Source organism: Pholis gunnellus (genome assembly GCF_910591455.1).
Source record: "Pholis gunnellus genome assembly, chromosome: 9".
In the NCBI taxonomy this organism is placed as follows: domain Eukaryota; kingdom Metazoa; phylum Chordata; class Actinopteri; order Perciformes; family Pholidae; genus Pholis; species Pholis gunnellus.
The window spans coordinates 15213177-15236642 of record NC_136535.1 but is presented as its reverse complement, the minus strand read 5'-3'; the positions used below and the strand labels follow the sequence as shown (position 1 = coordinate 15236642).

The window sequence follows — 23466 nt, the reverse complement described above, 5'->3', positions numbered from 1 at the left end:
GGAAGGATGTTCTGTGTTGTCATACCAACACTAAAAAATGGCTGATAGTCGGAGACAACCCGAACAAGCCATGTCATGGAGAAAAAAATGAAGCTTTGGAATAAAATAACCATTTAAAAACAACACAGCAGACACTCACGTAGCAACCAAAAAAAAAAAAAAATAATCCAAGATCAGTCTGAGTCCAACTTAACTCTGCTCTGTCTATTTACAGTGATTTGATTCTGCTCACCTTCCACCCCTCCATCAGAGTCTGTCTCTTGTGGTTTCAGTGAAAACCCTTTGAAGGCGCAGGTCAATACAGCTCCTGATTCCCTGCATTTCATTTCAATTTAATAAGGTGTCACTGTGGTAAATGAGTATGGCATAAGCTAGGCAGTGCTCCCCTCAGCCCGGGAATGACTAATAATCAGAGTTGCCTTGCCTTGTCATAAAGCATACATGTATTAGAGTTCAATAGACACATCTAAGTAATGCCAGTAACAGTAATCCATAGTTCTGTTGTAATTACTAGACAGATAACGCCCTCATAAAGTCCGACAGAATTAATCAAATGAATTCCTCTGTAAAACATTATTACAGCAGCTCTTTTATATTTTCATTTGCACATGGCAGCAGGTAGCAGCATCAATTGCATTCACCAGGAAAGCACAGGCAAGCAGGGGAAATCAGTATGTGCTTTGTCATAGGGTACTTCACCGGATTCTGACCCTGTGTATCCCTTTGCCATTATAATGTTCCTGTAGGATTTTATACAGGAACAGCAAGGCCGTAAATGCTATACGTCTAAATGACAAATGAATATAATAGTAAAGCAAAAAAATGGGTTTTTCTGAAATAAATGTATAAAGAAAATACAATTCTGAAAAAGATTTATTGGTTAGATTTAAACAGAAAAGTTCTCATTTTGATATGTGTTGTGGAAATGCAAATAAAAAGGCAAATCTTTGTTACCAAGCAAAACATAGACCAAGTTTATTGGTTTTCTTTGAATACATTTATACGTCCATTGTGGCATATATGTAACATTTCAGATCTTTGGATTTAACGTAGTATTTAGAAAATATTTTTAGAAATGTGTTCCCGTGGTCCATTTAGTCTGTTTTATATCCCCTATAATTTTCCTTTCAGGAAAAATTGGTTTGGGTTGTTATGGGTTAAATCTGGAGGATACTATTCCAGCTGTGGCATTGTTGTTTTCATTGTGATCCTTACATTGATATTGTTTTCACTACTACTTCTTAAGTAGTTGCACTATTTCCCATTTCTCACACCTCTCGGCCACATTAAGAGCTGTGGATCCAGAAGAGTCCACCAGAGTCCTCTCTGCTCCATTCAGCAGCAGAACCTTTACAATAGGCAAACAGCCATGCTGGGCAGCCAGGTGTAAAGGTGTCGCCTTTCCTGAGTTTAGTGCATTAACATCTGCATGATGTGATATCAAGTGGAGAACACTTGGGAAACTGGCACTGGTACAAGCTAAATGCAGTGGTGTCCATCCTTCACTGTCCTCTGACATGTTTGGATCGGCTTTCACTGCCAGGAGCTTTGCCACCATTTCCGGCTCGCCCTGGTGGCAGGCGAGGTGGAGCGGGGTCCATCCATTCTCACCTCCAGCATTCACACAACCACCCAGATTCACCAGCTGGACCACTGTGACTTCATGTCCCCTTAGGGCAGCCAGGTGCATGGGAGTCCAGCCTTGGAGGGTCCTGCAGTCTGGGCTGGCTCCTTTTGTCAACAGATGCCTGCATATGCCTGTATGAGCCTTCAGAGCAGCCAGGTGAAGTGGAGTGTATCCACTGCTGTCTGCACAGTCAATGTTCACCTGACTCGTCGTCAACTCTCTGACTACTCTGTTATGGCCTCTCTCAGCTGATACGTGAAGAGCAGTGGAGAGAGAGCAGTCGGTCGCGTTGGGGTCTGCTCCATGAGAGAGGAGGAGCTTGGCAATGTCCGGATGCCCGTAGGCGGAAGCTAGATGGAGCGGCGTCCTCCCTTGTGCCTCCCGTTGTCCGACTGCTTCCTCTGACAGCCGTAAAAGCAGCAGGGACACCACTGCTTTATGGCCATTCTGGCAGGCAAGGTGGAGGGGCGTCCAACCGGTTTTTTCCCGAGCTTCCGCAGCAGCTCCTTTGCTCAGCAGGAGACGAACAATCCTGTCATCGCCGCTCTGAGCAGCAAAATGGAGCGCTGTCCACAGGTCCTCATCTCCATGGCTGATAGCTGCACCATGTTCCAGCAACAAAAAGACGATGTCATGAAGTCTGTAGAAAAGAAGTTTAATTTATAGGGTATAATAGTACTGACTCTCCTCATCACCGTTAGGTTGCCAGTAGCGACTCCAATCTTTATAACAACCCTTCTGGGTTTACCTTACAGGCATAAGAGTGGTAATATTCTTCTCAGCTAACTCTTGGCAAGAAAGCAGACAAGAGTATTTCCCAAAATGTTGACCTATTCCTTTAATTTCGAATAGAGGGAGACTAGGTCTTTGGTTAACCTTAGAACTGCAGACACTTTCAAAATACCGAGCTGGAAGCACAAATTACTTTTCCTTGTGTCACGTAGAAAACAGTTTTTAATATATTTGTATACACACCTGTGCATAACAGCAATAAAAAGAGGAGTGTAGCCTCTGGCAGTCGTACAGTTGACTTCAGCACCCAGACTCAGGACATGCTCGACACTCTCTGCATCCCCGCTGGCTACCGTGTAGTGGAGGAGGCTCTTTTTACCTGAGAACTCTTTGTATATATCCTCTCTATTTACTGAATGTCTGAAACTAACAAATTCCTTTTTGTGCAGCAGAGAGAGAACGCTGTCACTGGCACGATGGTCATCTGTGAAATGACAGCAAAGGGCATTATGTGAGAAACATAGCTGCAGAAATGGTGATATTAGTGTGCCCAGGGAACTTTTATGTTTATGAATCATGCTGTATTAAAGTTTCCTCATTGTATTGTGTACAGTAAAGTGCATGTGTACATGATGGCAGAGGAGGAAGCTCTCTGGAAGCTGTGGTTCTTATAGTCAATACCTTCTGCATTAGTATTTGAACATATGTAGCTATAGATTTATATGTTAATGGAGCGTGGCAGTGAAATGATCAACAATAATTATTATGACTTATCTATACAATAGTATAGTCAAGATTTCAGAGGATCAAAGAGGCTGGGTGGATGTTTCTATTATTCACCTTTCCAGTATTAGTTGACTCTGCTTTTCAGTACTGAAGGTAATATCATATAATGTAAAAATGTGACAGCACTGTACATAGCACCTCTTAAATGTCAACCCTCCAGGCTTCGTACTGCAACATGATTTTCCATCCTACTCTATATGTGTTTACCTGAGGGAAGGTCAGGCATCTCAGGGAAAACTATCTACAATGGAAAAGAAAGAACGGAAATAGTACAAAAGTTATTTGCTGTGACATCAGCCATCACAAGTGGTTAATTAGCACATATGTCAATCAATAGGTGAGAATGGGGATTCAACAGTTGACTCAAAGAGACCCACATAGACCTGTATTTGTGTTTTTTCAGATAGAAGGTAGTAAGTAGAATTAAAATGAAATGTGAACGTGTAAAAGGGATTAGAACATTATAATGGAAGTATTTGATGGCCAGCATGCTCTATTTTGTCTCATAAATTGTTGCAGCAGTTTTTGTGTTGATACCATCTATTTCACAGATTTGGTGCTAAATGAAAAAAATAATTTACCACTTGAGAATTGGAAAAAAATATCAATAATCCATCCAAAATACCACATTAAGACACAATGTCGTTTAAGAACACTTTAAAAAAAGCCACGCCATGGTATCAAAAACTTTTGATTTCTGCAAGAAATACTTTTTTCGGTGATTGGATGGCGAGCGCTTCTGTTCTGAAAACTGAACAGAGACCCTTGTTATTGTCAATAAACCGAGGAAAAGCCTTGTCGACTCTGAGTGTCTTGTTTGTGGTTGTAAAGTTTCATGAAGCTATTACCCTAGAGGTCACAACAGGTGTATTTTAATAAATGATGTAAAGTTAAAAAAAATGGTCTCACAATATGAAATGACTGCTATGGGGACTTACATCGTCTACATGAATACAATTGGGCTCATTGGATTTATAGGAGTCTCAGCTTTTCCAGTTATGTCCAATTAATGCAATTCCAAGAATGTTTAGGGATGCCAGTGTGCAGAAATATCCAAACACATGATTTTAAGAATAGGCTAAAAATACACATTTATACTGCATGCAATAAACTGCTTGGCTCATACAGTTGACATGGCTGTAAAGGACTTGTCGGTAACCATACAACCCATTTTCACTCACATATCTTGAGGTGCTCTAATTCGGCAAAATATGGCCGATTGATTGCTTTGAACTTTTGTATGAATAATCCATGGTGCGTGGAGGATAAATCCTAAAAACGTTGGTGATCCACTGACTTCCGATGACATTCCCATCATCTCGGGTTGTACTTGTGTTTATTGCTAATTAGAAAATGTTCGCATTCTCAGTAAGGTGAGATGATCAACATTATAAATGTTATACCTGGTAAACATCATTAGCAGTTACATTTTAGCATGTCAGCATGCTAATTTATAGCATTTACCAATTTGAAAAGAATATGTCGAAGTGAAAGGAGTCGCTTGTAGTGATGAAACCACAGGGAATTGCCATCCACAGCTTCCCTTGGCTTTGCAGAGATTTATAAAGAGTTCCAGCTTACTGATTTTCTGTTCAGCCTGCAACTTTATAGTTTTGGCTCACTCTCATAGTGTCGTTTTTTAGCAGTAGGCAGCTGTTTTCAGTAAAATAGCTCTAAACTCTCTGCACAATATCTGTTCAGCATGAAACGGATGACAGACACAGTTAGCAGCTAATTGGTAAATATAGTGAAGCATTTAGCGTCTAAAGAGCCAGGTATTTCCCCGAGGAGTTAGTAGAGAACTAAAACGGAGCTAAAGGAGAGTGAATATTGTACTCACATTTGGCCAGAAACACAACTCCAAACGAATGCGACTGTTGCTCCCTAACTGCTGGATATGTAGAAAAGCAACTATTTGCTGACAAGTTTGCCATATCAACTTAAAAGGTTAATATATGTCAATGTTGTGTTCACAGCTTGTTTCTGCCTCCCCCAAGTGACCGAAGAATTAGTTATTGTAGCTTCAAAGCCTAATTACATCCTCAGAGCCGCAAGACTCCTGTGTAAACCACATTACCTTTTCCCATTCTGTCTTATTATACCATTAACCTCAGCTGTAGATACTACAGTTCCGTTCAAATAAAGTATCAAGCAGAGCTAACTTTTTGTATCGGGGAAACCAGCCGCGGATAATCTGATTTCTGTCCCTCCTCGGCATTTTTGTTTTGGATTGGTCCTGGGATCCTCAGGACTTTGCTTAGAGCCTCCGTTTTCCTCACAGTGTCTGCAAACAAAACAGCAGTGAAGGAATGAACTGTTATTCATTTGCCAAATCAAACAAACGTTTTCCTAGACTTCATAACTTCAAAACCAAGTCGGATCCTTTCATTATTCCATACAGAGTATGAAGAGCCATGCGCAAATTACAGGTTTAAGTTTTTGTGAACATCATAAATTGGAATATCTGCTGTTTATGAATAAACATGACACTTGTGTTTAATTAAACACAGCTTCTCAAGCCGTACTTTTCTAAATAAAGGTGACCCACTTGAATTATTGCTGTTCGCTCAAGAAAATGTGTTTTCTATGAGCAACTTGATAATTGTTGAATTCAAAATAACATACAAGGCTAAAGGGGACAATATGGTTGCTTTTTTTTCTTCTTTTTTCTTTGTTTAAGAGAATGTGGAGGAAGAGAGGGACAGTTGCCAAATGCCTTTGATGACGGCAGATTAAAACACTGATTCAATATAATGTCAAAATTTGAGTTTTCAATCATTTGGCACATATTTATGTTTTATGTTTAACAATCTCATTAATAAGGTAAAACAACTTGTCATCAATTTACACTCAAATATTACTTTTGAGACGTTATTAAATTGACAGCTGCAATAACACACAACACCAGACACATTTTACAAATTAGGCATCAACTTTCTATGGATGCAGCCAAGATTTACTCGTGTATTACTTATTTATAATACTTGCTGCTTTAGTTTCTTGTTTACCATGTACCTTGTTTGCCCTGTCCACTGTGCTGCTGTGATCCTGTAAATCTCCCCACTTCGGGACTAATAAAGGATTATCTTATCTTATCTTATCTTAAGATATTGTGCTTGCTATGATCCTTTTTCTGATGTATTTTGTTACAACTTAAGGGAGAACTGGCTATAAACCAGTCTTTGTATAAATAAGCCTTAAAAATTAAGGATACTGGGGAAATATAATTCCTTGAGCTTAGAGAATTAAAAATGGTATCTTGTGTCTATTTCTGCAAGGTTTTGAGTCACCAGGAACCTTCTCTGTTACATGACTTGTTACATTTCATCATCTATGAGAGATTTGTCTTTTTCATTGCAATGCATTTGGGAAATCAGTTTTTTTTTTGTTAAAGCACCAACTCAGTAGCTTTGAGAATAAGCGAATGACACAATGAGCTACAGCAAGGAACTTTTTGACTTCTGCACCTGAGAACTGTGGCCTCTTCCTGTGGTCCTGGTCCCAGCACTGCCTCATGATGTCGATCATCTGATCACACTCCTGGGGCTTCTGTTCGGGTATCATCTCCACACAGGGTCTCTTACCACGAGACACCTGTAAGAGTACTGTTGTCATACTGCACCCTGGGCCCACGAAACAGATATAAGTCACAAGGTTCAATGACGATAAACAATCATATGACAGTATTGGACATTGATTCAATGTCATGTTAACTCAAGGCCTCTAGCCCCTGCTCAAAAAAGGCATGCCCAAAAATACATAGAGAATATCTCTCCAGCTACAAGGTCTGTTTAAACAATCTTGGTATCAGAATAAAGGTAACACCATGATATTTAATGCAGAGGCATGGGCATCTGTATATATATTACTGGGTCAAAGTAAATCAAGATGGAACACAGCATAACCCTTGTAAATATCCCTTTGGAATGATGCAGTCGCAGCCGAAAACCTCTACTCTAACAGATCATTTCACATCATCTGAACATACGTGTGCACAGACTGATGCTAATAAAGTTAAGCAGAGCACAGTTGGCGAGGGTTTAGTAAATTTATGTTCAGGTGTAATTTTCAAATTGGCCATTTGGTTACATTTGGGTACCATCTGTGCCAATTGAAATTCTTTCAGGTATCTTTAGATCACTATAGGTCACTATAGATATTAATTCTATCTAAATACAGCTGTTTTGGGCTTTGTTTTAAAAAACAGACCTAATACATGTTCCCATTCGAAGAAAATTATATCCCATTGGTCTATGTGGACAACTCTGACCAATTCATGGTTGTAGCTGCATGAAGTGGAGTTTTTCTCTTCGAGAACTGCTGGTTCAGTGAGTTTTGGTAGCAAAGTAAAGACATGCACCTTCAGCATGTTTTAGCTGTGTGCTTCTTTAGTTACTTTTTGTGGGAATTGTGTTTCTTTTTGGTAAATATGGTTATCATGAGCTTTTAGACAAGCTTCTTTCCATGATGTCGGTATGTAGGAAGAATATGTGGCCAAATGTGTGCATCTCTCCCAAGTATCGGGGGCACTCGGGTTCGAGAGGATGAAGTTACAGTTTACGGTTGTGGTTTTTACACTTTGTTATTTGTACTGATTAATGTTACTATTAGGAACTTTTAACTGGATATGAAGAAGTCTTAATTGAATAGAAAATACTTTATATGTCATACATAAGTAAATGAGACCTTCCCCTCGCTGCTCCACCTGTCTTAACTGGGAGCCAACATTGACCCCACACTGCTGGAGACCCAGGCCATATTGCTGGGCCCGCTAAAGGGAAGGGAGGCACGGGAGAACCAGAACCAGGACCCTGCTGCAATTACATGTGAGGTTTTCTAGAGGGAATGACGAGTGATCGTAAGGAGTGTTACACAACTCCTAGCTGGAGTAACAGAAATATTTTTGAAATAAGGTGTGATGCATTTCATTCATCCCTACCTGCATATGGTTTCTGCTGCGTCAGAATCTCCCATATCACTATTCCAAAGCTGTAGATCGAAGCACAAAGAGGCACTTCAGTCCTAACTTTCTGACTTTTGCATATCCTGCATTCATTAAACGTTGTTTAAGATAAAATAAAACCAATGAATATAAAAGAAAGAGTAAGTCAGACATGAGTATAATATATAGAATATGTCCCAGTGACTTGCGATAGAGTATAGAGCAGGGGTCTCAAACTCAAGGCCCGCGGGCCAAATCGGCCCGCCACGTCATTTTATGTTGCCCGCGAATCCGCCAGCAAAAAAAAAAAAAGTTAAAAAAAAAAAAAAAAAATTTAAATTAGACTTGATACAATTTACAACTATCCTCTGCTCTCTATATCGCACACGGCGGAGTTCCGCCCCGATCTGCACGCACACACTCCCACCAGTGGATGTGGTGGAGATGCAACAGTCGCTCTCCTGCGAGTAGCACCCACCCCCCCCCCCCACAGCTAAGGTCCAGCATCCAGTCTTGACCCAGGCCGGCAACAGTAGCCCCCCCCCCAAAAGTTGTAAACCTGGCGGAAACACTGCAGTTATTTACCAATATGTTAGGAGTAGTCACATTCACACAGTCTTATATTTACAACCGGCCCTTTGAGGGCAACCATAATGCTGATGTGGCCCCGAGTGAAAATGAGTTTGAGACGCCTGGTATAGAGTAAAGAGCAAGGTATGTGAATTGTGCAATGATTCAGGGGGGGAGAGCAGTGACTCTGATGGTGCTATTTAAAAAATGCCCTTGGCAAGTCACCTGTAAACATCAAAGGTAGTTCCTGGAGGATTGGGGCTCTGAGTGAAGGTCTCTGGAGGAGTGTAACTTGTGTTTCCTCTTACTGTCAGATGCTCCATGAACATCTTCTTGCCCATGCTGTCTTCCCAGTGGATTACACCAAAATCTGAAATCTTAGTGGAAAAACAAGAATTCCAAAGTAGTACAGGATTACTGTAATCACATACACTGATAACAATATTTTTTTACTGACCTTCACATGGAGACAATCATCTAGGAGGATGTTGGATGTCTTGAGGTTAAGATGAAGTAGTGGAGGTTTCATGCTGTGAAGGAAATTCATTCCTATAGAGGCCTCATGAATCATCTGGAACTTCTTCGGCCACATCAAAGTGTGACTGGCCAGGAGATCGTTCAGCGATCCATTACTCATGTACTCCATCACCACAGCATTCGCCTCACTGCACAGTCCGTAGATCGACACAATGTACTTGAATTTCACTTTGGCTATGTTGGACGCCTCATCTATTATTCTCCTGTGATGGAAAATAATATTGGTCAGTGAAAGTTGCTTTGGGCTTTTGTTGCTTAAATAGTTATTTTTAACTTTAACCACAGTAGGAGACATTATTTCCTGTGTAAAGTTGCAAAGACTAATGAAACCACTACATCTTTATTTCAATATTAATTCAAAGTATGCCGATTTGCTGAGAAATTGCTGTAAATTCCGCCAGTTGCTTGTACCTGACAGCAGGATGATAAGCAATTTGTGCTAATTTTCGTAATTTAAATCCCACCTGTAAAAGTTGTTTGCACACAAGGTTTTGTCAAAGCTTTTCAAGGCACATTTTTCCTGCTGTGGCTTGAGCTTGACCTGGTACAGTTGCCCAATCCTGCCTTCTGACACCTTAATCCAGTCAGCCTCAAAGTCCTCCTTCTTGAAGTTCCTGAACTGCCCAAGGGATCCGTCAAGGCAATCCATGAGCACAGAAATCCTCTCCGACACACTCGCTATCTAATCCTACACATGAACAGAATCAGTAGCACGGCAGGAGCTTGGGTCTCATGCGGGGAAGGAGAAAATCGTAGAACATGGATACACATTCGAATCTGTGGCAGCTGGCTTTGTGAAAGGCAGTTGGAGACATACATACTAGACTACACGGTTGATCTGTGGGAGGAGCCGAGTTGCGGAACCAGTTTGCAGTACAATGTTGCAAAGCCGGTTTTTAGCTGCCAAGACTCCTGAGCAAGTTTTCAGTCTTCCAGTGATACTGTATGACTCAAGCCCCGAGGAGGAGCGCCAGGCTTTGAAGCAAATTTTACATTGTGGCCATTGTGGTCATGTGATGCCATCGGGCCTCAAAATCCTTTTTTTCCCACAGACTTACATTGAGAAAGAGACATCTGTTACACAGCGGGTCATTTATTTTGAACTGAATTAACTTCCCATTAAGATTACTTGAATAGACCTTATTTAAATCATTAGCTCCTCAAAGTTGTAAAATCCACTAATAGCCGAATTAGCCTGTTTATGTGAATGATCACGAGAACGAGGCTGGATTGAGGGTTAGGAGGAGAGGTTTATAAAACACTAGTGCGGATGCTCTATAGCCCCATAATGCGGAAGATCCGGGTATTTTCATCTGAATTCTATACTCTGTATTTTTAAGTCTTTCTGTTTTTTCTTCATGCGCCACTTAGGAACTTTCATAGGAATGAACGGGGCGCTGCCTCCGACGCTGTATCCAGTTCTCTTTATACACCCATGGTATGACTTCCACTTTCGATGTCAAGATTAACTCACATCTATCTGAAAGGAAAACTAAACAGTTCTGAGAAATGTGTGAATTCAGCACCAACAGAGTATCAGTTATGATAGTTGATATGATATATATGCACATTGTAATTTGGGTCTGTAAATACAGTAAATGAACTGGCTAATGAACCATACACTACCAAACTGCACTTTCATTAGGCACTTAACCCCCAGCAGCCCCAGTGGAACGGCTCACTAGTCACCAGTTTGAGTTTGAGAGTATGACAATTTTCCGGAGCACCCGGGTGTGGATGGAGTGTGTGTGCAAGTGTGTGTGTGTGTGTGTGTGTGTGTGTGTGTGTGTGCCTGCATGTTTGTCTGCGTGTGTTTTCCGATGCACTCTCACATAGTTAATAAATAATAACTGGACTTATGGATTGAAAACGAAAACTAGATGGACACAAAGTTATTGTCATTTTGTGGCAACAATACCACAAAGGTTCAGTTAAATTAATCTAAACCAAGTCATAACAATTATATGAAAGCATTTCTTCTTCTTCTCATCATTTACTGCCATAAACTGGTTGGTATTGCTTAAAATTGTGTAGAAAACTGACTTGAATACTTTGTTGGCAAAGCTTAAGCATTGATATTGTGTGAATGAAGTACCTACTGTGACACTAGCCATAACTGACTTTAATTTTTCCCACGTTAACCCTTTACAGTCATTTTGGTTCCTGGTACCTGCTCTATTAAAGGCACAATTAAAACTAAATGAGATTAAAAGCTTTAAAACTGACTAACAAGAGAGTTTTTCCGGTCGATAGGCAGATTGAATAGATTCACTGAGTGTGTCCTTCAATCATTTTTTCAATTCAATTCAATTTTCAATTTAATTTATTTGAATAGCGTGAAATCATAACAGAAGTTATCTTGAGATGCTATTTAGAGAGAGAGAGAGAGAGATAGAGCGAGAGAGAGAGAGAGAGAGAGGGGGGAAAGAAAGAGAGAAAGTGTCAAGGTTTTGGGATTTGTTCTGTTTTATTTTGAATTTCCCTGCCTCATGTATCTTGTGTTCACTTCACTTCCTACCTTTGTCTGTTTTCCCACCTGTGTGATTGTCTGCCCTGCTCCTGATTGAATCCTCCTGTGTCTAATCACCTGCACCTCCCCAGTGTTTTTAAACCCTGTGTGTCCACGTCTCAGCGTCGGTTCGTCTGTTGTATTTCCTGGTCTGCTGTGCTCTGTTCTGCACTGATATAATGTTTTCCTTTGGACATTTTTTTCTTATTAAATCCCCATCAACAAATCCTTTTGCTCCCGTGTCTCTCTGCGCTTGGGTCCATCGCTGACAGAGATAGAGAGAGCAACAACCAGCTATAATAATACAAAAAGATTAAAAGAAATATCAGCTGTGAATACAATATATTGATAACAATAATAGCAGTAATAGCAGCAATTACATTTTTATAGCATTCAGCCTTTTTATGCACATATTTCTCAATTGTTTCTCCCTTGTCTTATTTGCCATGACCTTGAAAAGAGGGAAGCTTAACACTGGAGGCTATCACGATAATGCTTGTGCAACACCGCGAGGCGCTAACCAATAAGTTCAAAACATCGTTAGGCCTCCTAGAGTGGAGGACCATGACCAACGTGTCTCGTATAGGAAACTCGCTGCCTCAGTCATCGAGTCGAGGTTCTCCGGGCGACACGGCTATATTAAGGTTAGAATCTCCTAATCAGAGAGGAATGGGCGAGAGGAAAACTCTAATTTCGTTGCTAACCAATTTGTGTTTTGGAGGACTACTGCCAGTTGAATACAAGGACTTCATGGCAAAACCGCATATGCTGGGACTAAAGCCTTCTCTGCTCTATCAACTCCATTTTACGCTGTCCAGTGAAGCCAGAAAGTGGATGAGCTCAGTTGATTAAGCACACAAGTACATCGCCAGCCTCAGCAGGTCAACAAAACGTCCACAATGGCACAGTTTAGAGACTTTGGACCCATTGGATGACAGGTTTTAGTCCTACCTTTTTGCATGTTGTGCACCGTGTGTTAACTGACATGTTAATTTATCTGCCCATACGTGGGTATTTTTGCACTGTTTTGTTGTTAGGATACATCTACAAATTATTGCAAATATTTACAAGCAAACAATACTTAATTTGGGTCTTTTCATAAATAATTGGTTTTATGACAAATGTAAAAGTGCCAATGGCTTACCTATTCACATGTTGTGGTCATTTGCACACAAACCTGCGCTAGTATTGGATGGAGATCCTTAGCACTCTATCTCAAGTGTTTCATATTAAATTGGAACCATATCCTGGTTAGTCTGTTTGGGGTAACCAGGAAAAACTACGTATTTATCCTTTGTTTCCCTTGTGGTCCCACACAATGGTTTTTAAATTCATTCTAGACTCAATGCTTAATTATTGAGTGTAGCTTCACTACATAACACGCTACTCACTCTTCCACCACAGTTCCTTGGCGCGGCAGAAATATATCAGTGTATCTCACTGGCAGAGACTGGAGAGAGATTGTTTTTTTGCTCGTATACACAGGATAATACATCCATTGTTTTGTTTTACTTATATGTTGGCAATGGTGCCAGCTACTGTTATTATATACTCTTGCCTGTCTCTCATGTGTCTCCAATGACTGTACAACTCTGTACATTTGTACATTTGACAGAAAACATAATGGGAATCAATTCTCTTGTCTCTGTGTTCAGAATAATTATTTGCAGTTAAGAATTAAGTATTGCGTCATTCTCTGAATTGTAAATTTAGCATTGCTGCAACCTGAATTTGCTGATGGTGTGAGGATGGTGTGAGGATGTGTAAGCTGCACCCATTTCAGTTGCCAATGTGTCACGACATGTGTTGCCTTCTACCTTAACTTAGACCTGAATATCACAGATTTCCTTTTTTTGTAATCATTAAAGAAGGGTGTTATTTGAAAAAAAGAATTAAACTGCCTGCTTATCGGAGAGGATTACAGTAATATTAAGCCCATTTAAGAAGATGAGGAAACAAAGATGTCCTCTACAACCTCCCTTCATATTCCCACTTGCTGTTTTCTTTTAAAGGCTCTCCACTTAACACCCTTTACGGCTGAATTTATCTGGGGACATGAGGTGTTTTGCTGCGATGGTAAAGAAAGAGATGAACTCAGATAAGTACATTTTTAGAGCCCCCCCCCCCCCCCCCCCCCCCCCCCCCCCCCCCCCCTACACACACACACACACACAAACACATTTATATAAATTGTTCCTGTGGGCCAATAGCTTTGGCAGTCAAATAAATAGTTGGGCCATCTCCCTTGGGTTTCTTCATTCCTAGCAGATAGCACATTTAAATTCAATATGGTCCCTGCTGAGAGCATGACGCAAATATCCACCACAAACTCACAATGGTGTGCAACTCTCAGCAGGCAGCTGTCCATCTTTCGTTGGCTCTGTCTTTCTCTAGCTTGTGTAAACTGTAAATGTAAAGTAAATGTGATTCATGGGGACATGGCCGTACCCACTGTTGAGGTCACTGAGGCCCGGACGACAGTATACTATGACTAAAAATAACTTGTGCAGCACAAATATTGCACAACGCCAAGGTTACCGACTTGCTCATCCGTGAGTCGTCATTGTTTGTGTGAGTAAGTGGAGATGTAGTAAATGGAAGATCTACAAAATCTTTACTCAACATGGTGGTTTTTGATTATGTCCACAACTTGAAGAAACAGAAGAGGCAACTGATCCCCAGACAGACATCATCTGAACAATTCGGTCTTTGTACATTGACAGCGGCCAGTGATGCCTGCTTGTAAATGTAACTTTCCCTTTCATGAAATAGTCACGACATGGAATCTATTTAATTCCCATACAAGGACACTAATCGTCTGTTTCTTTCATGTAGCTCAGAACGACTTCTGTTTAGGGACAACATTACCTTACAAAAGGAAAGTTAGGTTTAGGTTTTGTGCACACCACAATATCTTGCTATAAGCTCAGTTTTTGGACCTCTTTATTTCTAAAACCTTGCTTATGGCCATGCATTAGCATCTTGGTCTTTATGTGTCATTAGAGAACAGCTAGATCAGGATTCTGCAGTCATATCTTCTCTTCTTCAATGCACCAAGATAGCATTGAAGCATTGATTTTTAAGATCAAAAAGATCAGGCTTTCGTTTAAAACACAGTTAGGAGCTTTTATTCATATTTGCACTTCAATGGAATCCTCCCCACCCCCTTTTAAATCTGCTGGCTCACCCTGCAGTGCTATGGTAGTATGATTTGCATTTAGACATGTCCCATGGCCTAGATGGAAAATTCTAGAAACACATTATTGTGAGACTTAATGTGATTACAGATTCATTATATTGCAGCACACACTAATACACTATGGATTATTATGGTGGTGTGGATCATTATGGTGGGCTTTTGCAAGCTCTTTAGTTGATATTGGAGAAGACCTGAGAAGAATCTTAAACACATGAGTATCATCATTAACATCATTATTATTTCTTTTTGTTTTTTAATACTTTCCTCCACACAGGCTTTACACAGCATTAAAACCTGTTATTGTCATACATATACAGTACATCGAATACTGCACTGTGTCATACTCTTTAGATTTCTTTAGGCATCAACTCCTTGCAACACAATGTTCTCCCAAACACAGTAACCCCTTAAACTCTCCATGTATGTGGGTGTGATAATAGATGCATTTAACATTCACTGACAGCCATAGTTTCATGCTTCGCTAACTCACACTATTATTTCGGGCAGACTCATGGATTGATGTTTCAAAGAAAGCCAGCCGCTCGTGATCCGATTCCTGATAGGCTACCTGAGGGGAGAAGTCTGTCTTCATTGATGGAACCCACATCTCACAGCTCAGCAAATTGCATTAGCAGGCTCCACCACACTGGGTAAGATGACTGGCAGAAGCAAAAGGCTTTTCCATTGCCCCTCATGTCCTAATAACTAACAAGCTTAACTCCAATGTCTCTGATCCATATTCTGTGAGCATAGAAGGTGCTAAACATAATCAATCAAAATTAAAGACTGAGGGGCACTGAGGTGAACGGGTTGATTACTGACGTATATGTAAGCAATGTGTTTCAGACTAGAACAATAATTGATTCCTGTGTATCTCTCAAGAGCATTGAATGTGTTTTAATCAAATCTTTATCTCGTGATATTTAACCACTCGTATTTACGCTGAATTTTAAACATGCAAGGTACGAGCGGGAGCAGTAACTTGGTGAATCATGACAGCCAGTGTAGGTGCAGGGTGTGTAGGATTTGCTGAAAGAAAGAAATTGTAATTTGATGTATTCCTCTTTGGCACGCTGTTTAAATCATCTAATTATGAGCATATTTAAAGTAAACCTCACTAAATATACTGCAGTATGTTTTGATTTCCCTGGATATAAATACATTTTGGGATAAATGTACTTTCTGTATTTATTTCTGATTTAATGTAGATTCATTGTTTTCTATGGTGATGATGTAAAATATCTCTGAATCAATTCAAGTCTTTCACCAATAGTTGCTTGCACAGTGCTACAGCAGCTAAGAACATTGTTACATCGAGTTTCGTGATTAGATCTGTGACCAAGCAAATAAGATGCATCTTTTATCTACTCCCAAATGCCCTATTATATTATCTGTATGGCACCCTTTGACATAATTTCAATAAAGTTTTTCTTTGAACAGTGTGTTTACAGTGTTTCTAACCAAGCAAGCCATTGCACAAGCTGCCTAAAGCGTATGTGTTGCATAACATTCTAAGTAACTATTGATTTACTGTTGGGCCACTTGCTGATGTGATGTGTTTTACGATTTACTTTTATTCTTGTGGTTTAGTTTACTAGATGTATGAATGTGTTGTAGCTCCTACTGGTATAACTACTATCTTTCACTGCTCGTGATACTTTGTTTCTTCATGGCATGAAGCACAATGTAACTGATTTGATTTAGGTCGTGATATGCTAGAAAAGGACTAGTTTCCTAGAAATAGGAAGGAAAAACTATAGCTGCTCACATGCACACTCAAATGCGGGGCGAGAAGCTTGCAATCATAGAGATGGAAGACACACGATAATCAGTTAGATGTGGGGATAAAGGCAAACATTTTCAGACAGTCTCCCCTGTAAGGCATTCATGCGTCTTGGGAAATCAATTGTTGGTACACCCCTTATTCTGACGCGGTAAAGAGGTGGAGGGAGAGGGTTTCCGAAGCCAAATTCAATTATACAACACCTTCAGTCTAACTCGTATTTATAAAACCCGGTTGTTTTCTGATTGGTAATCCTTATCACTGAATTTGTTGTCCGAGACTCTGTTCCCAGCTGCTGCCTTCAACCTCTACTGGAAGTGCATTTAGCTCAACTGCATTGCTGTGCACCTACACACATGACGGAAGAAGAATGTTATTGTAACTATTGTAATATGTAAATAATGTTCTTTCACTTAAAAATAGATGTGAGTGTGATGTTATAATAGAAATAGACATGTTACCCGTTATATATTAATTAATTGTAATGAGTAAAGATCCAAGTCAGAGATTCAGAGCATGAATTAAAGTCAAAGTCGATAATGAGCATTAATTCCTCGGAGACAGAACACAACTTGTTTCTCAGCAGACAAATTGATATCTACACAGTATAGTCATTCAATTATTCAATGGTGGATAATGATTAACCATTTTTACATTATTTGCTATATCATATTACTATATTGATGCAATTTGTTGTGCCATTTTGATTGGAGATTTGAAAAGAAAATCAACATTGCAAAGCGCCTGTGTGCGTTTTCTTGCGACAATAAAAGAGCTTGAATTTTCTCAAATCCAATGAAAGACATTGTCCCTCAACATTCGATCACAGAGGCTCAATATAACTGTCGAGCCATGAATGCATACATTATATTAAACCAGTATTAACGAGCTATCAATCTCAAACAGGAATACAGAGAGTATTGATTTGTTGCCACTGAGGGAAAATAAAGGGATCAGAGCAGCTGTTCTATTTGGAGATGGGGTTTATTTTCAGTGAATGATAATGGACTGCTCATGGTTAAGTGTGAAATTTGACTGCAACAGCTGTGTCACGTATGAGAGGAGGTGTGAATTGGATTGCTCCTTGTCGTCTAGTCTGGCCCGTACCGGCTGATACAACTGGCCGCCTCTGCTCTACGGTTAATATGATTGACTGCTCCACTGTCTGTTGACTAATGTAATTGTCGGTAGCTATTTTGGTGAAGACGTGATCAGTGTAATTGCCAGTGGTTCCTCCTTGGTCACGGTAGGATAAAGTCACCTCCTGGGTGCAGACGGTCACAGCATAATCGAGGTGGAGCCGCCGAGTGGAGCAGCCAGATTGCTCGGCGACGGTAGGCCAGCCATACCAGCAGCAGCGTCCCTGTGACAAGAGAGGAGCCAACCCGCCAGGCTGAGAATGACCAGAACCAGGTCCCGCTCGGACGGGTCTGAAAATCAAATGGAGAAATCATCTGACATGATGAGTATATAGATATAGATATATAGTCTGTGCATTATCCTTGGTGAGGAAAAACTCTCTATTTTCCATCCACCGTCACCTTGGCTCCAATGAATTACAAATGTCTTTGTTTGTGCTTCTTTCTGTTTTACAAGGACTTCCAACATTGTAGACTCTTCCATTTCCTTTTTGAAATTATTACACTCAGAAAGAGTGTAACATTTGGACCCAAAAGGCAAAAGCATCGTAAAAAAAACTCAAAACTCTGGGCTCCAAACGTTGTACTCTTTCTAAATAAAAATATAATTACCACCTCATGGTTGTATGCTGCCGCCAACCAGTCATGTTGCAGTTAACACAATTATAATTTGAATTGTTGAATTATGTGTTGACCACCAAATTCTAATCAGTTCAACTTTGGGTTTAAGTGGACGTCTGGGCCAAATTTAAGGAAATTCCCTCCATGCATTCCTGGATGGATGGAGGGACAACCTGATAACATAAAGCCTCCAGTCACGTTTGTCACAGGCGCAGAGGAATACAAATGTGTTTAAAATGGAGAAATCTACAAGTAATGTGAGTCTTTGTGAAAAAAATTAAGTATCCACTTTTTTGACTTAGCACCTGGATAGAAAAGATGTGCATATGCACAAGAGTAGCTTTCCTTATAAAATCATGGAGATATATGTATATTTCCACACACTTATATGTCTAATCTTCTCACATGCTATATATAAATGGCATGGTCATTGCTCATATCCTGTCTTGCAGGTCGCAGAAGTCTCAGATTGATTGTTTTTGTTTTAAGGCCCAGCTAATAATTACATATATTCTCTGGGAAGGTAGAATTCTTCACTTCTTTCAACATGGGACCAAAGGATATGCGATTCCTGAGGTGAGTAACAATAGCCTCTGGATCCTCTGTGGGAAATGCACTCTTCTGCTGAAAGCACTGCTGTAAAAAGACAAGAGAAATGTGTAACATGTGAGTATGAAAAATGATCGCTAACAGGTAATTAATTTCTTTTGAAGAAGGATGGTGTTCCTGTTTATCATCAAAAATAATGGGAACAATGCTCAGAAATAGTCATTTATATAGTACAGGTGCACCTCTCTGATAAACATGTCTAAAAACGTTTTCCTTTGTGGTATTTTTTATTTGGATGAAAAGGGCAGAAACATTATTTCAAATAGACATCTAGAAATAGGATTTAAGGTTGAAAGCAACAGCCCACTCAGAGTTAGCGCAGTGCAAACAAGGTAGTTGAGATATAATCTAAAAAAAATGTTTCAGGAAAAATATGCAGCCTGACATCAAATGCCAAGAAAGAAACACCATTTTGAGGAATGAGGAAAAAAGAAATAAGAAAAGATAACTTTGCAATACTAGAAAACCCGAGGAGACATTACAGAAACAATCTGCAGAGAGCTGTAGAAGAGCTCTACAAAGGCAGACATCCAAATGAATCTCCAGAGTTTAACCTCTGTTTCACCTCTGCCCTCTAACGTGTACTTTGTCAGGTGATTCCCTTTTTCCCATTAAATCAGAGACCTCGTTTCCAAAACAGCAGGAGACTGCAGTTCGTCCTTTGCTGCTCTGCAAGTGTATTCTGTGACCTTATCTGACCCTCAGAGTGCATAATAACATGATAGATGTTTAAGGCAGCGTGTCTTTGGCTGTCAGCCTCAGTGTCAGTCAGTACATCTCACTGCTGTCAGGTCTAAAAAGTGCTTCATATACCTATGGCAGGATATTATAACCACACCACTCTCTTCCTTTCCACTTCTAAATCATGGAAATTATTTATCCTCTTTCTAGCAAATATTCCTTCCTCTCTTCGTTTTTCTATAGTATTCAGCCTTGTATTAATTTCCTCTCCCTTTGCTCACTTACTCTGGTCTACCTTCCTGCTCGTCTCCCCAGCCCATTTACATCGGCCTGTTCGCTCCTCGTCTGTCTCCCTGTTTTCACAGTGTCACACCCCGTGTCACTAAATTTAAATCGCTCTGAGCCGCTCATTCTCTCATCCTCTAGCATTCATTACACCGTGCACCCACTGCAGCCTTACCCTTTCACAGTCAGAGCGGTTCCTCAAGCAGACACTGAGATCACAGTGTAGGTACACTACTGAGTAATTAATCATTTGGAAGAGACTGATGGTGAAGCTGGCACTGGTTGACAGGACACTGGGCAGCAGTATGATCCCCGCTGGCTCTGCCGCTAGCCTGAGGCCCCAACACAAACACACAGAATAACCTCAGCAGTCACTTTTGCCTCGAAATAAATCGTGAAATTTCTTAGCAAAATAGAAAAAAATGTGAATATCCTGAAGGAAAGAGTCTCCATAAAGCTGCCACAAGCCATTATATTTGTATTGATCAATAACTATGAAAATAGAAGAAAAAACAGCTTGCCAGCTTTTCATTGAATTGAGATGAAAGCTTTTAAGAAAAGAAATCGTATTAGGCAAAGGTCAGCTTTCACTTAATGTTGCTGTGGGATTAGTATCATTACTCATGCTGCATAATGTGAATGTGTTTTGTAGTTATATTCAGCATTGTTATCTATAATGTATTCACCAGTATGCTGATGGTTAGTTTACTTTCAGGATTTCAGGATGGCATCGAATGTTTGAAGTTTTTCTCATCCTTCCACCTCCACATATGAAAGAGATTTGTCCCAGGTGTTGACATTTTCTAACAAGTGTTCTGTTCAGATACGCAGTAAAATTCAAACAGCCAGCCTATTCAGTTTTTGACATATTTTACATGCATTTGCTGCCTCTCTAAGTGTGCAGGAGCACACTGAATTTCTATCGACATGAGTGATGCTGGCTCAGGGAGATAACACCATCAACCTACAGCAGTCTTCTGTTTACTAAGCAGAGAATATTCAGCTCTAAAAAATGAACTTGCAAGTCCCTGGTTTGAATTATAATGACACTTATTCTCTAGTAAACACGTTTGTAATAAATGGCAGTCTTGCCAGGTTCAGTTAAGACTATTACAGACGATGAAAAGTCGCATTGTTCATGGATGCATCTCTATTATATGTTTTACGATATTTTTCTACAGTTTCCACAACATAAGGCAGCATATGAAATAAAAAAAGCCAAGGATGAAAGACTGAGTGCTTACTTGTCGTGAAATGCAGTCCAGACGGCTGCTCATACATCAGGAAATGTACTGTAAATTCCCCACTGTGAACATCCTGTATTTCCTGTGTCTGCTTGTCTATATTTAGTTTTTATGCGACAATTCTTTGAGCCACTTTTCCTTGTATTATTTTCCCTGAACTAAGTATTTGTACCTTGAAATGAAAACACAGCAAACCCTTCCTATCTTAACAGTGAAACAACAAAATACATTCCCAGTTACTGTCTTTTTTTTTACTATTTTCAAAACTTCCCTGTGTACCTGGAGAAAACGCAGCAGGTGGAGTAATTATGGTCACGCTGGATGGTTGGGGACAGGCACCAGGAGGTGACCTCAAGGGTTATCCAACTGTTGATTATCCGGTTGATAACCACTGTGAGGTTTACCAGGGCAGGCACAGCATCACCAGGCTCCACACCTCTCCCCAGGTTCAGACTCATCTCTGCTGTGTAGTTCCCAGTGCCACACAGGTCAACTGAAACTTCTGTTAGTGTGTACTGTTGTGTACTGTTCAGAAACAATAGTGTGTACTGTTTGTCCATTCACCTAACAAAGATCTTAACTAAAGAACCATACCAGCACATTACGTGATTAGAGACCTGCAACTTGCTTGAGCTACGTAATCCGTCACAGTGAATGGTTTCAATGCTGTGTCATTTGTCAAAGTTGAGCAGGTATTGTTTTAAGAAACTTTCCTTCAACAAGGTGCATTTAAGGATACTCTGACATCTAGCTGCCAAACAGCATCTCATTCAATGTAAAGAATGCTCCACAGTCTACAGCCGTACTCTGTGCATATGCACACTAGTGCTTTGAGCTATGCAAATGTCAGCAAGCTAACATGCTCACAGTGACAATGCCAACACATTGATGTTGTGCAGGTATAATGTTTATCATGTTCAACATCTTAGTTTAGTGTGTTAGCATGCTAACATTTGCTAATTAGCACTCTACAGCGGCACTTCTGTGTAAGCTGTGGCCCAGGAGATAGAACGGGTCGTCACAAGGTTGGCTGTTTGATTGCCATAAGTTGATCCCTGGATGCTTTAAAGCAACCCACTGCTCTTAATGCTTAGGATGGATTAAATGCAGGGGTGAAGTAAATAACTAATATCAAAAAATAAGTTACACTTTAACACTATACTATAATTAGACAAAGTCATTAGTTTTGCAGGTATTTAGTCACAGACCAAAGTGCTAGATCAGGGGAAAATGTTGATATGCATCAAAAGTCAAGGGATTGCCAAGGTTATGGTTTCACCGACATTGCTGTTCCAAGAGTGGTGAAAACATGACCATGACATGCATGTTTGATTATTGTTTGTTTTCTAGGTTTGATCATCCAACACAGTAGCTCAGTAGTGCTCAAAACTTTCTCAATATTGTACCCCTTTTGAAATATTAGTTTCAAGTACCCCCTAACCTAAAAAGAAATGCATTTGTTGCAGCAGTTGACAGTTTATGGAAGTTAATGATTGCGTTGAAAAAGGGAAGTAACACTAAAATAAACCTTTGATTTTTATTGGATTGATGGTATCATTATTTTAGGAACCATGCAGGAATGATATTTAACATTTTACATTAACATTTTTTTTTAAATCTCACGTACTTCGAACCTGCAGTACTGTAAAGTACCCCAAGGGGTGCTAGCACCCAAAATTGAGATACACTGCCATAACTCACGACGGCAATACCTTTACTTCCAAATACTGGATTTAGGAGTGGATGAAAATCAGAAAGCGTTTTGAGAACTGTGCCTGCTAAAATCTCCATTACCATGTGACAATATTAATTCAGGGAACATATAAAGCAGTTCGCTGTGATGGATTACTTAATAACTCGTGCAAAATCACCAGTATAGTTCTTTAATTTGTTAACCCATGATTGACGGATAATAGCAGAACAATAAGATTACCCAGAGAGGTACAGATGAGGCGAGGTCCTTCTCCCGTCTTCGAGCCCTGGCAGCTCTGACTCAGACTCGGGCTCTGGCAGTAATAGCCTGCTCCCAGACGCTTGTACTACAGCTTCTCCTTTAGCCACAGCCCGCTCTGACCTGGTGGCATTTCGTGCCTCAAATATCCCAGCTTTGGCTGCTCCTCTATTTAATTGTGTTTTTATCTTTTTTTTCAGTGAGCAGTGTCTGCTCAGTAGTCTTTACAGTGGTCTGCGTAGTATTTGCTT

General features: G+C 40.1%; 1 protein-coding gene across 1 annotated transcript; it reads right to left on the bottom strand.

The window, feature by feature from the left end:
- Nucleotides 1-1011: 1011 nt before the first annotated feature.
- Nucleotides 1012-9972, bottom strand: ankk1 (ankyrin repeat and kinase domain containing 1). Its single transcript, XM_079166076.1, has 9 exons — nucleotides 9659-9972; nucleotides 9115-9397; nucleotides 8883-9034; nucleotides 8085-8134; nucleotides 6613-6768; nucleotides 5308-5429; nucleotides 3353-3386; nucleotides 2603-2843; nucleotides 1012-2267 (listed from the first exon to the last, which is right to left on the bottom strand). The coding sequence occupies exons 1-9, from the start codon at nucleotides 9841-9843 to the stop codon at nucleotides 1235-1237; spliced, it is 2256 nt and encodes a 751-aa protein (XP_079022202.1). The 5' UTR covers nucleotides 9844-9972; the 3' UTR covers nucleotides 1012-1234.
- Between the last annotated feature and the right edge of the window lie 13494 nt (nucleotides 9973-23466).

Coding starts and splice junctions, on each gene's coding strand:
- ankk1 (XM_079166076.1), bottom strand. CDS start 9,843: ATGGATTGCCTTGACGGATCCCTTGGGCAGTTCAGGAACTTCAAGAAG. Junction 2,844..3,352: donor GATGCCTGACCTTCCCTCAG/GTAAACACATAT, acceptor GTCATTTCACAG/ATGACCATCGTGCCAGTGAC. Junction 2,268..2,602: donor TTTATTGCTGTTATGCACAG/GTGTGTATACAA, acceptor TCTTTTCTACAG/ACTTCATGACATCGTCTTTT.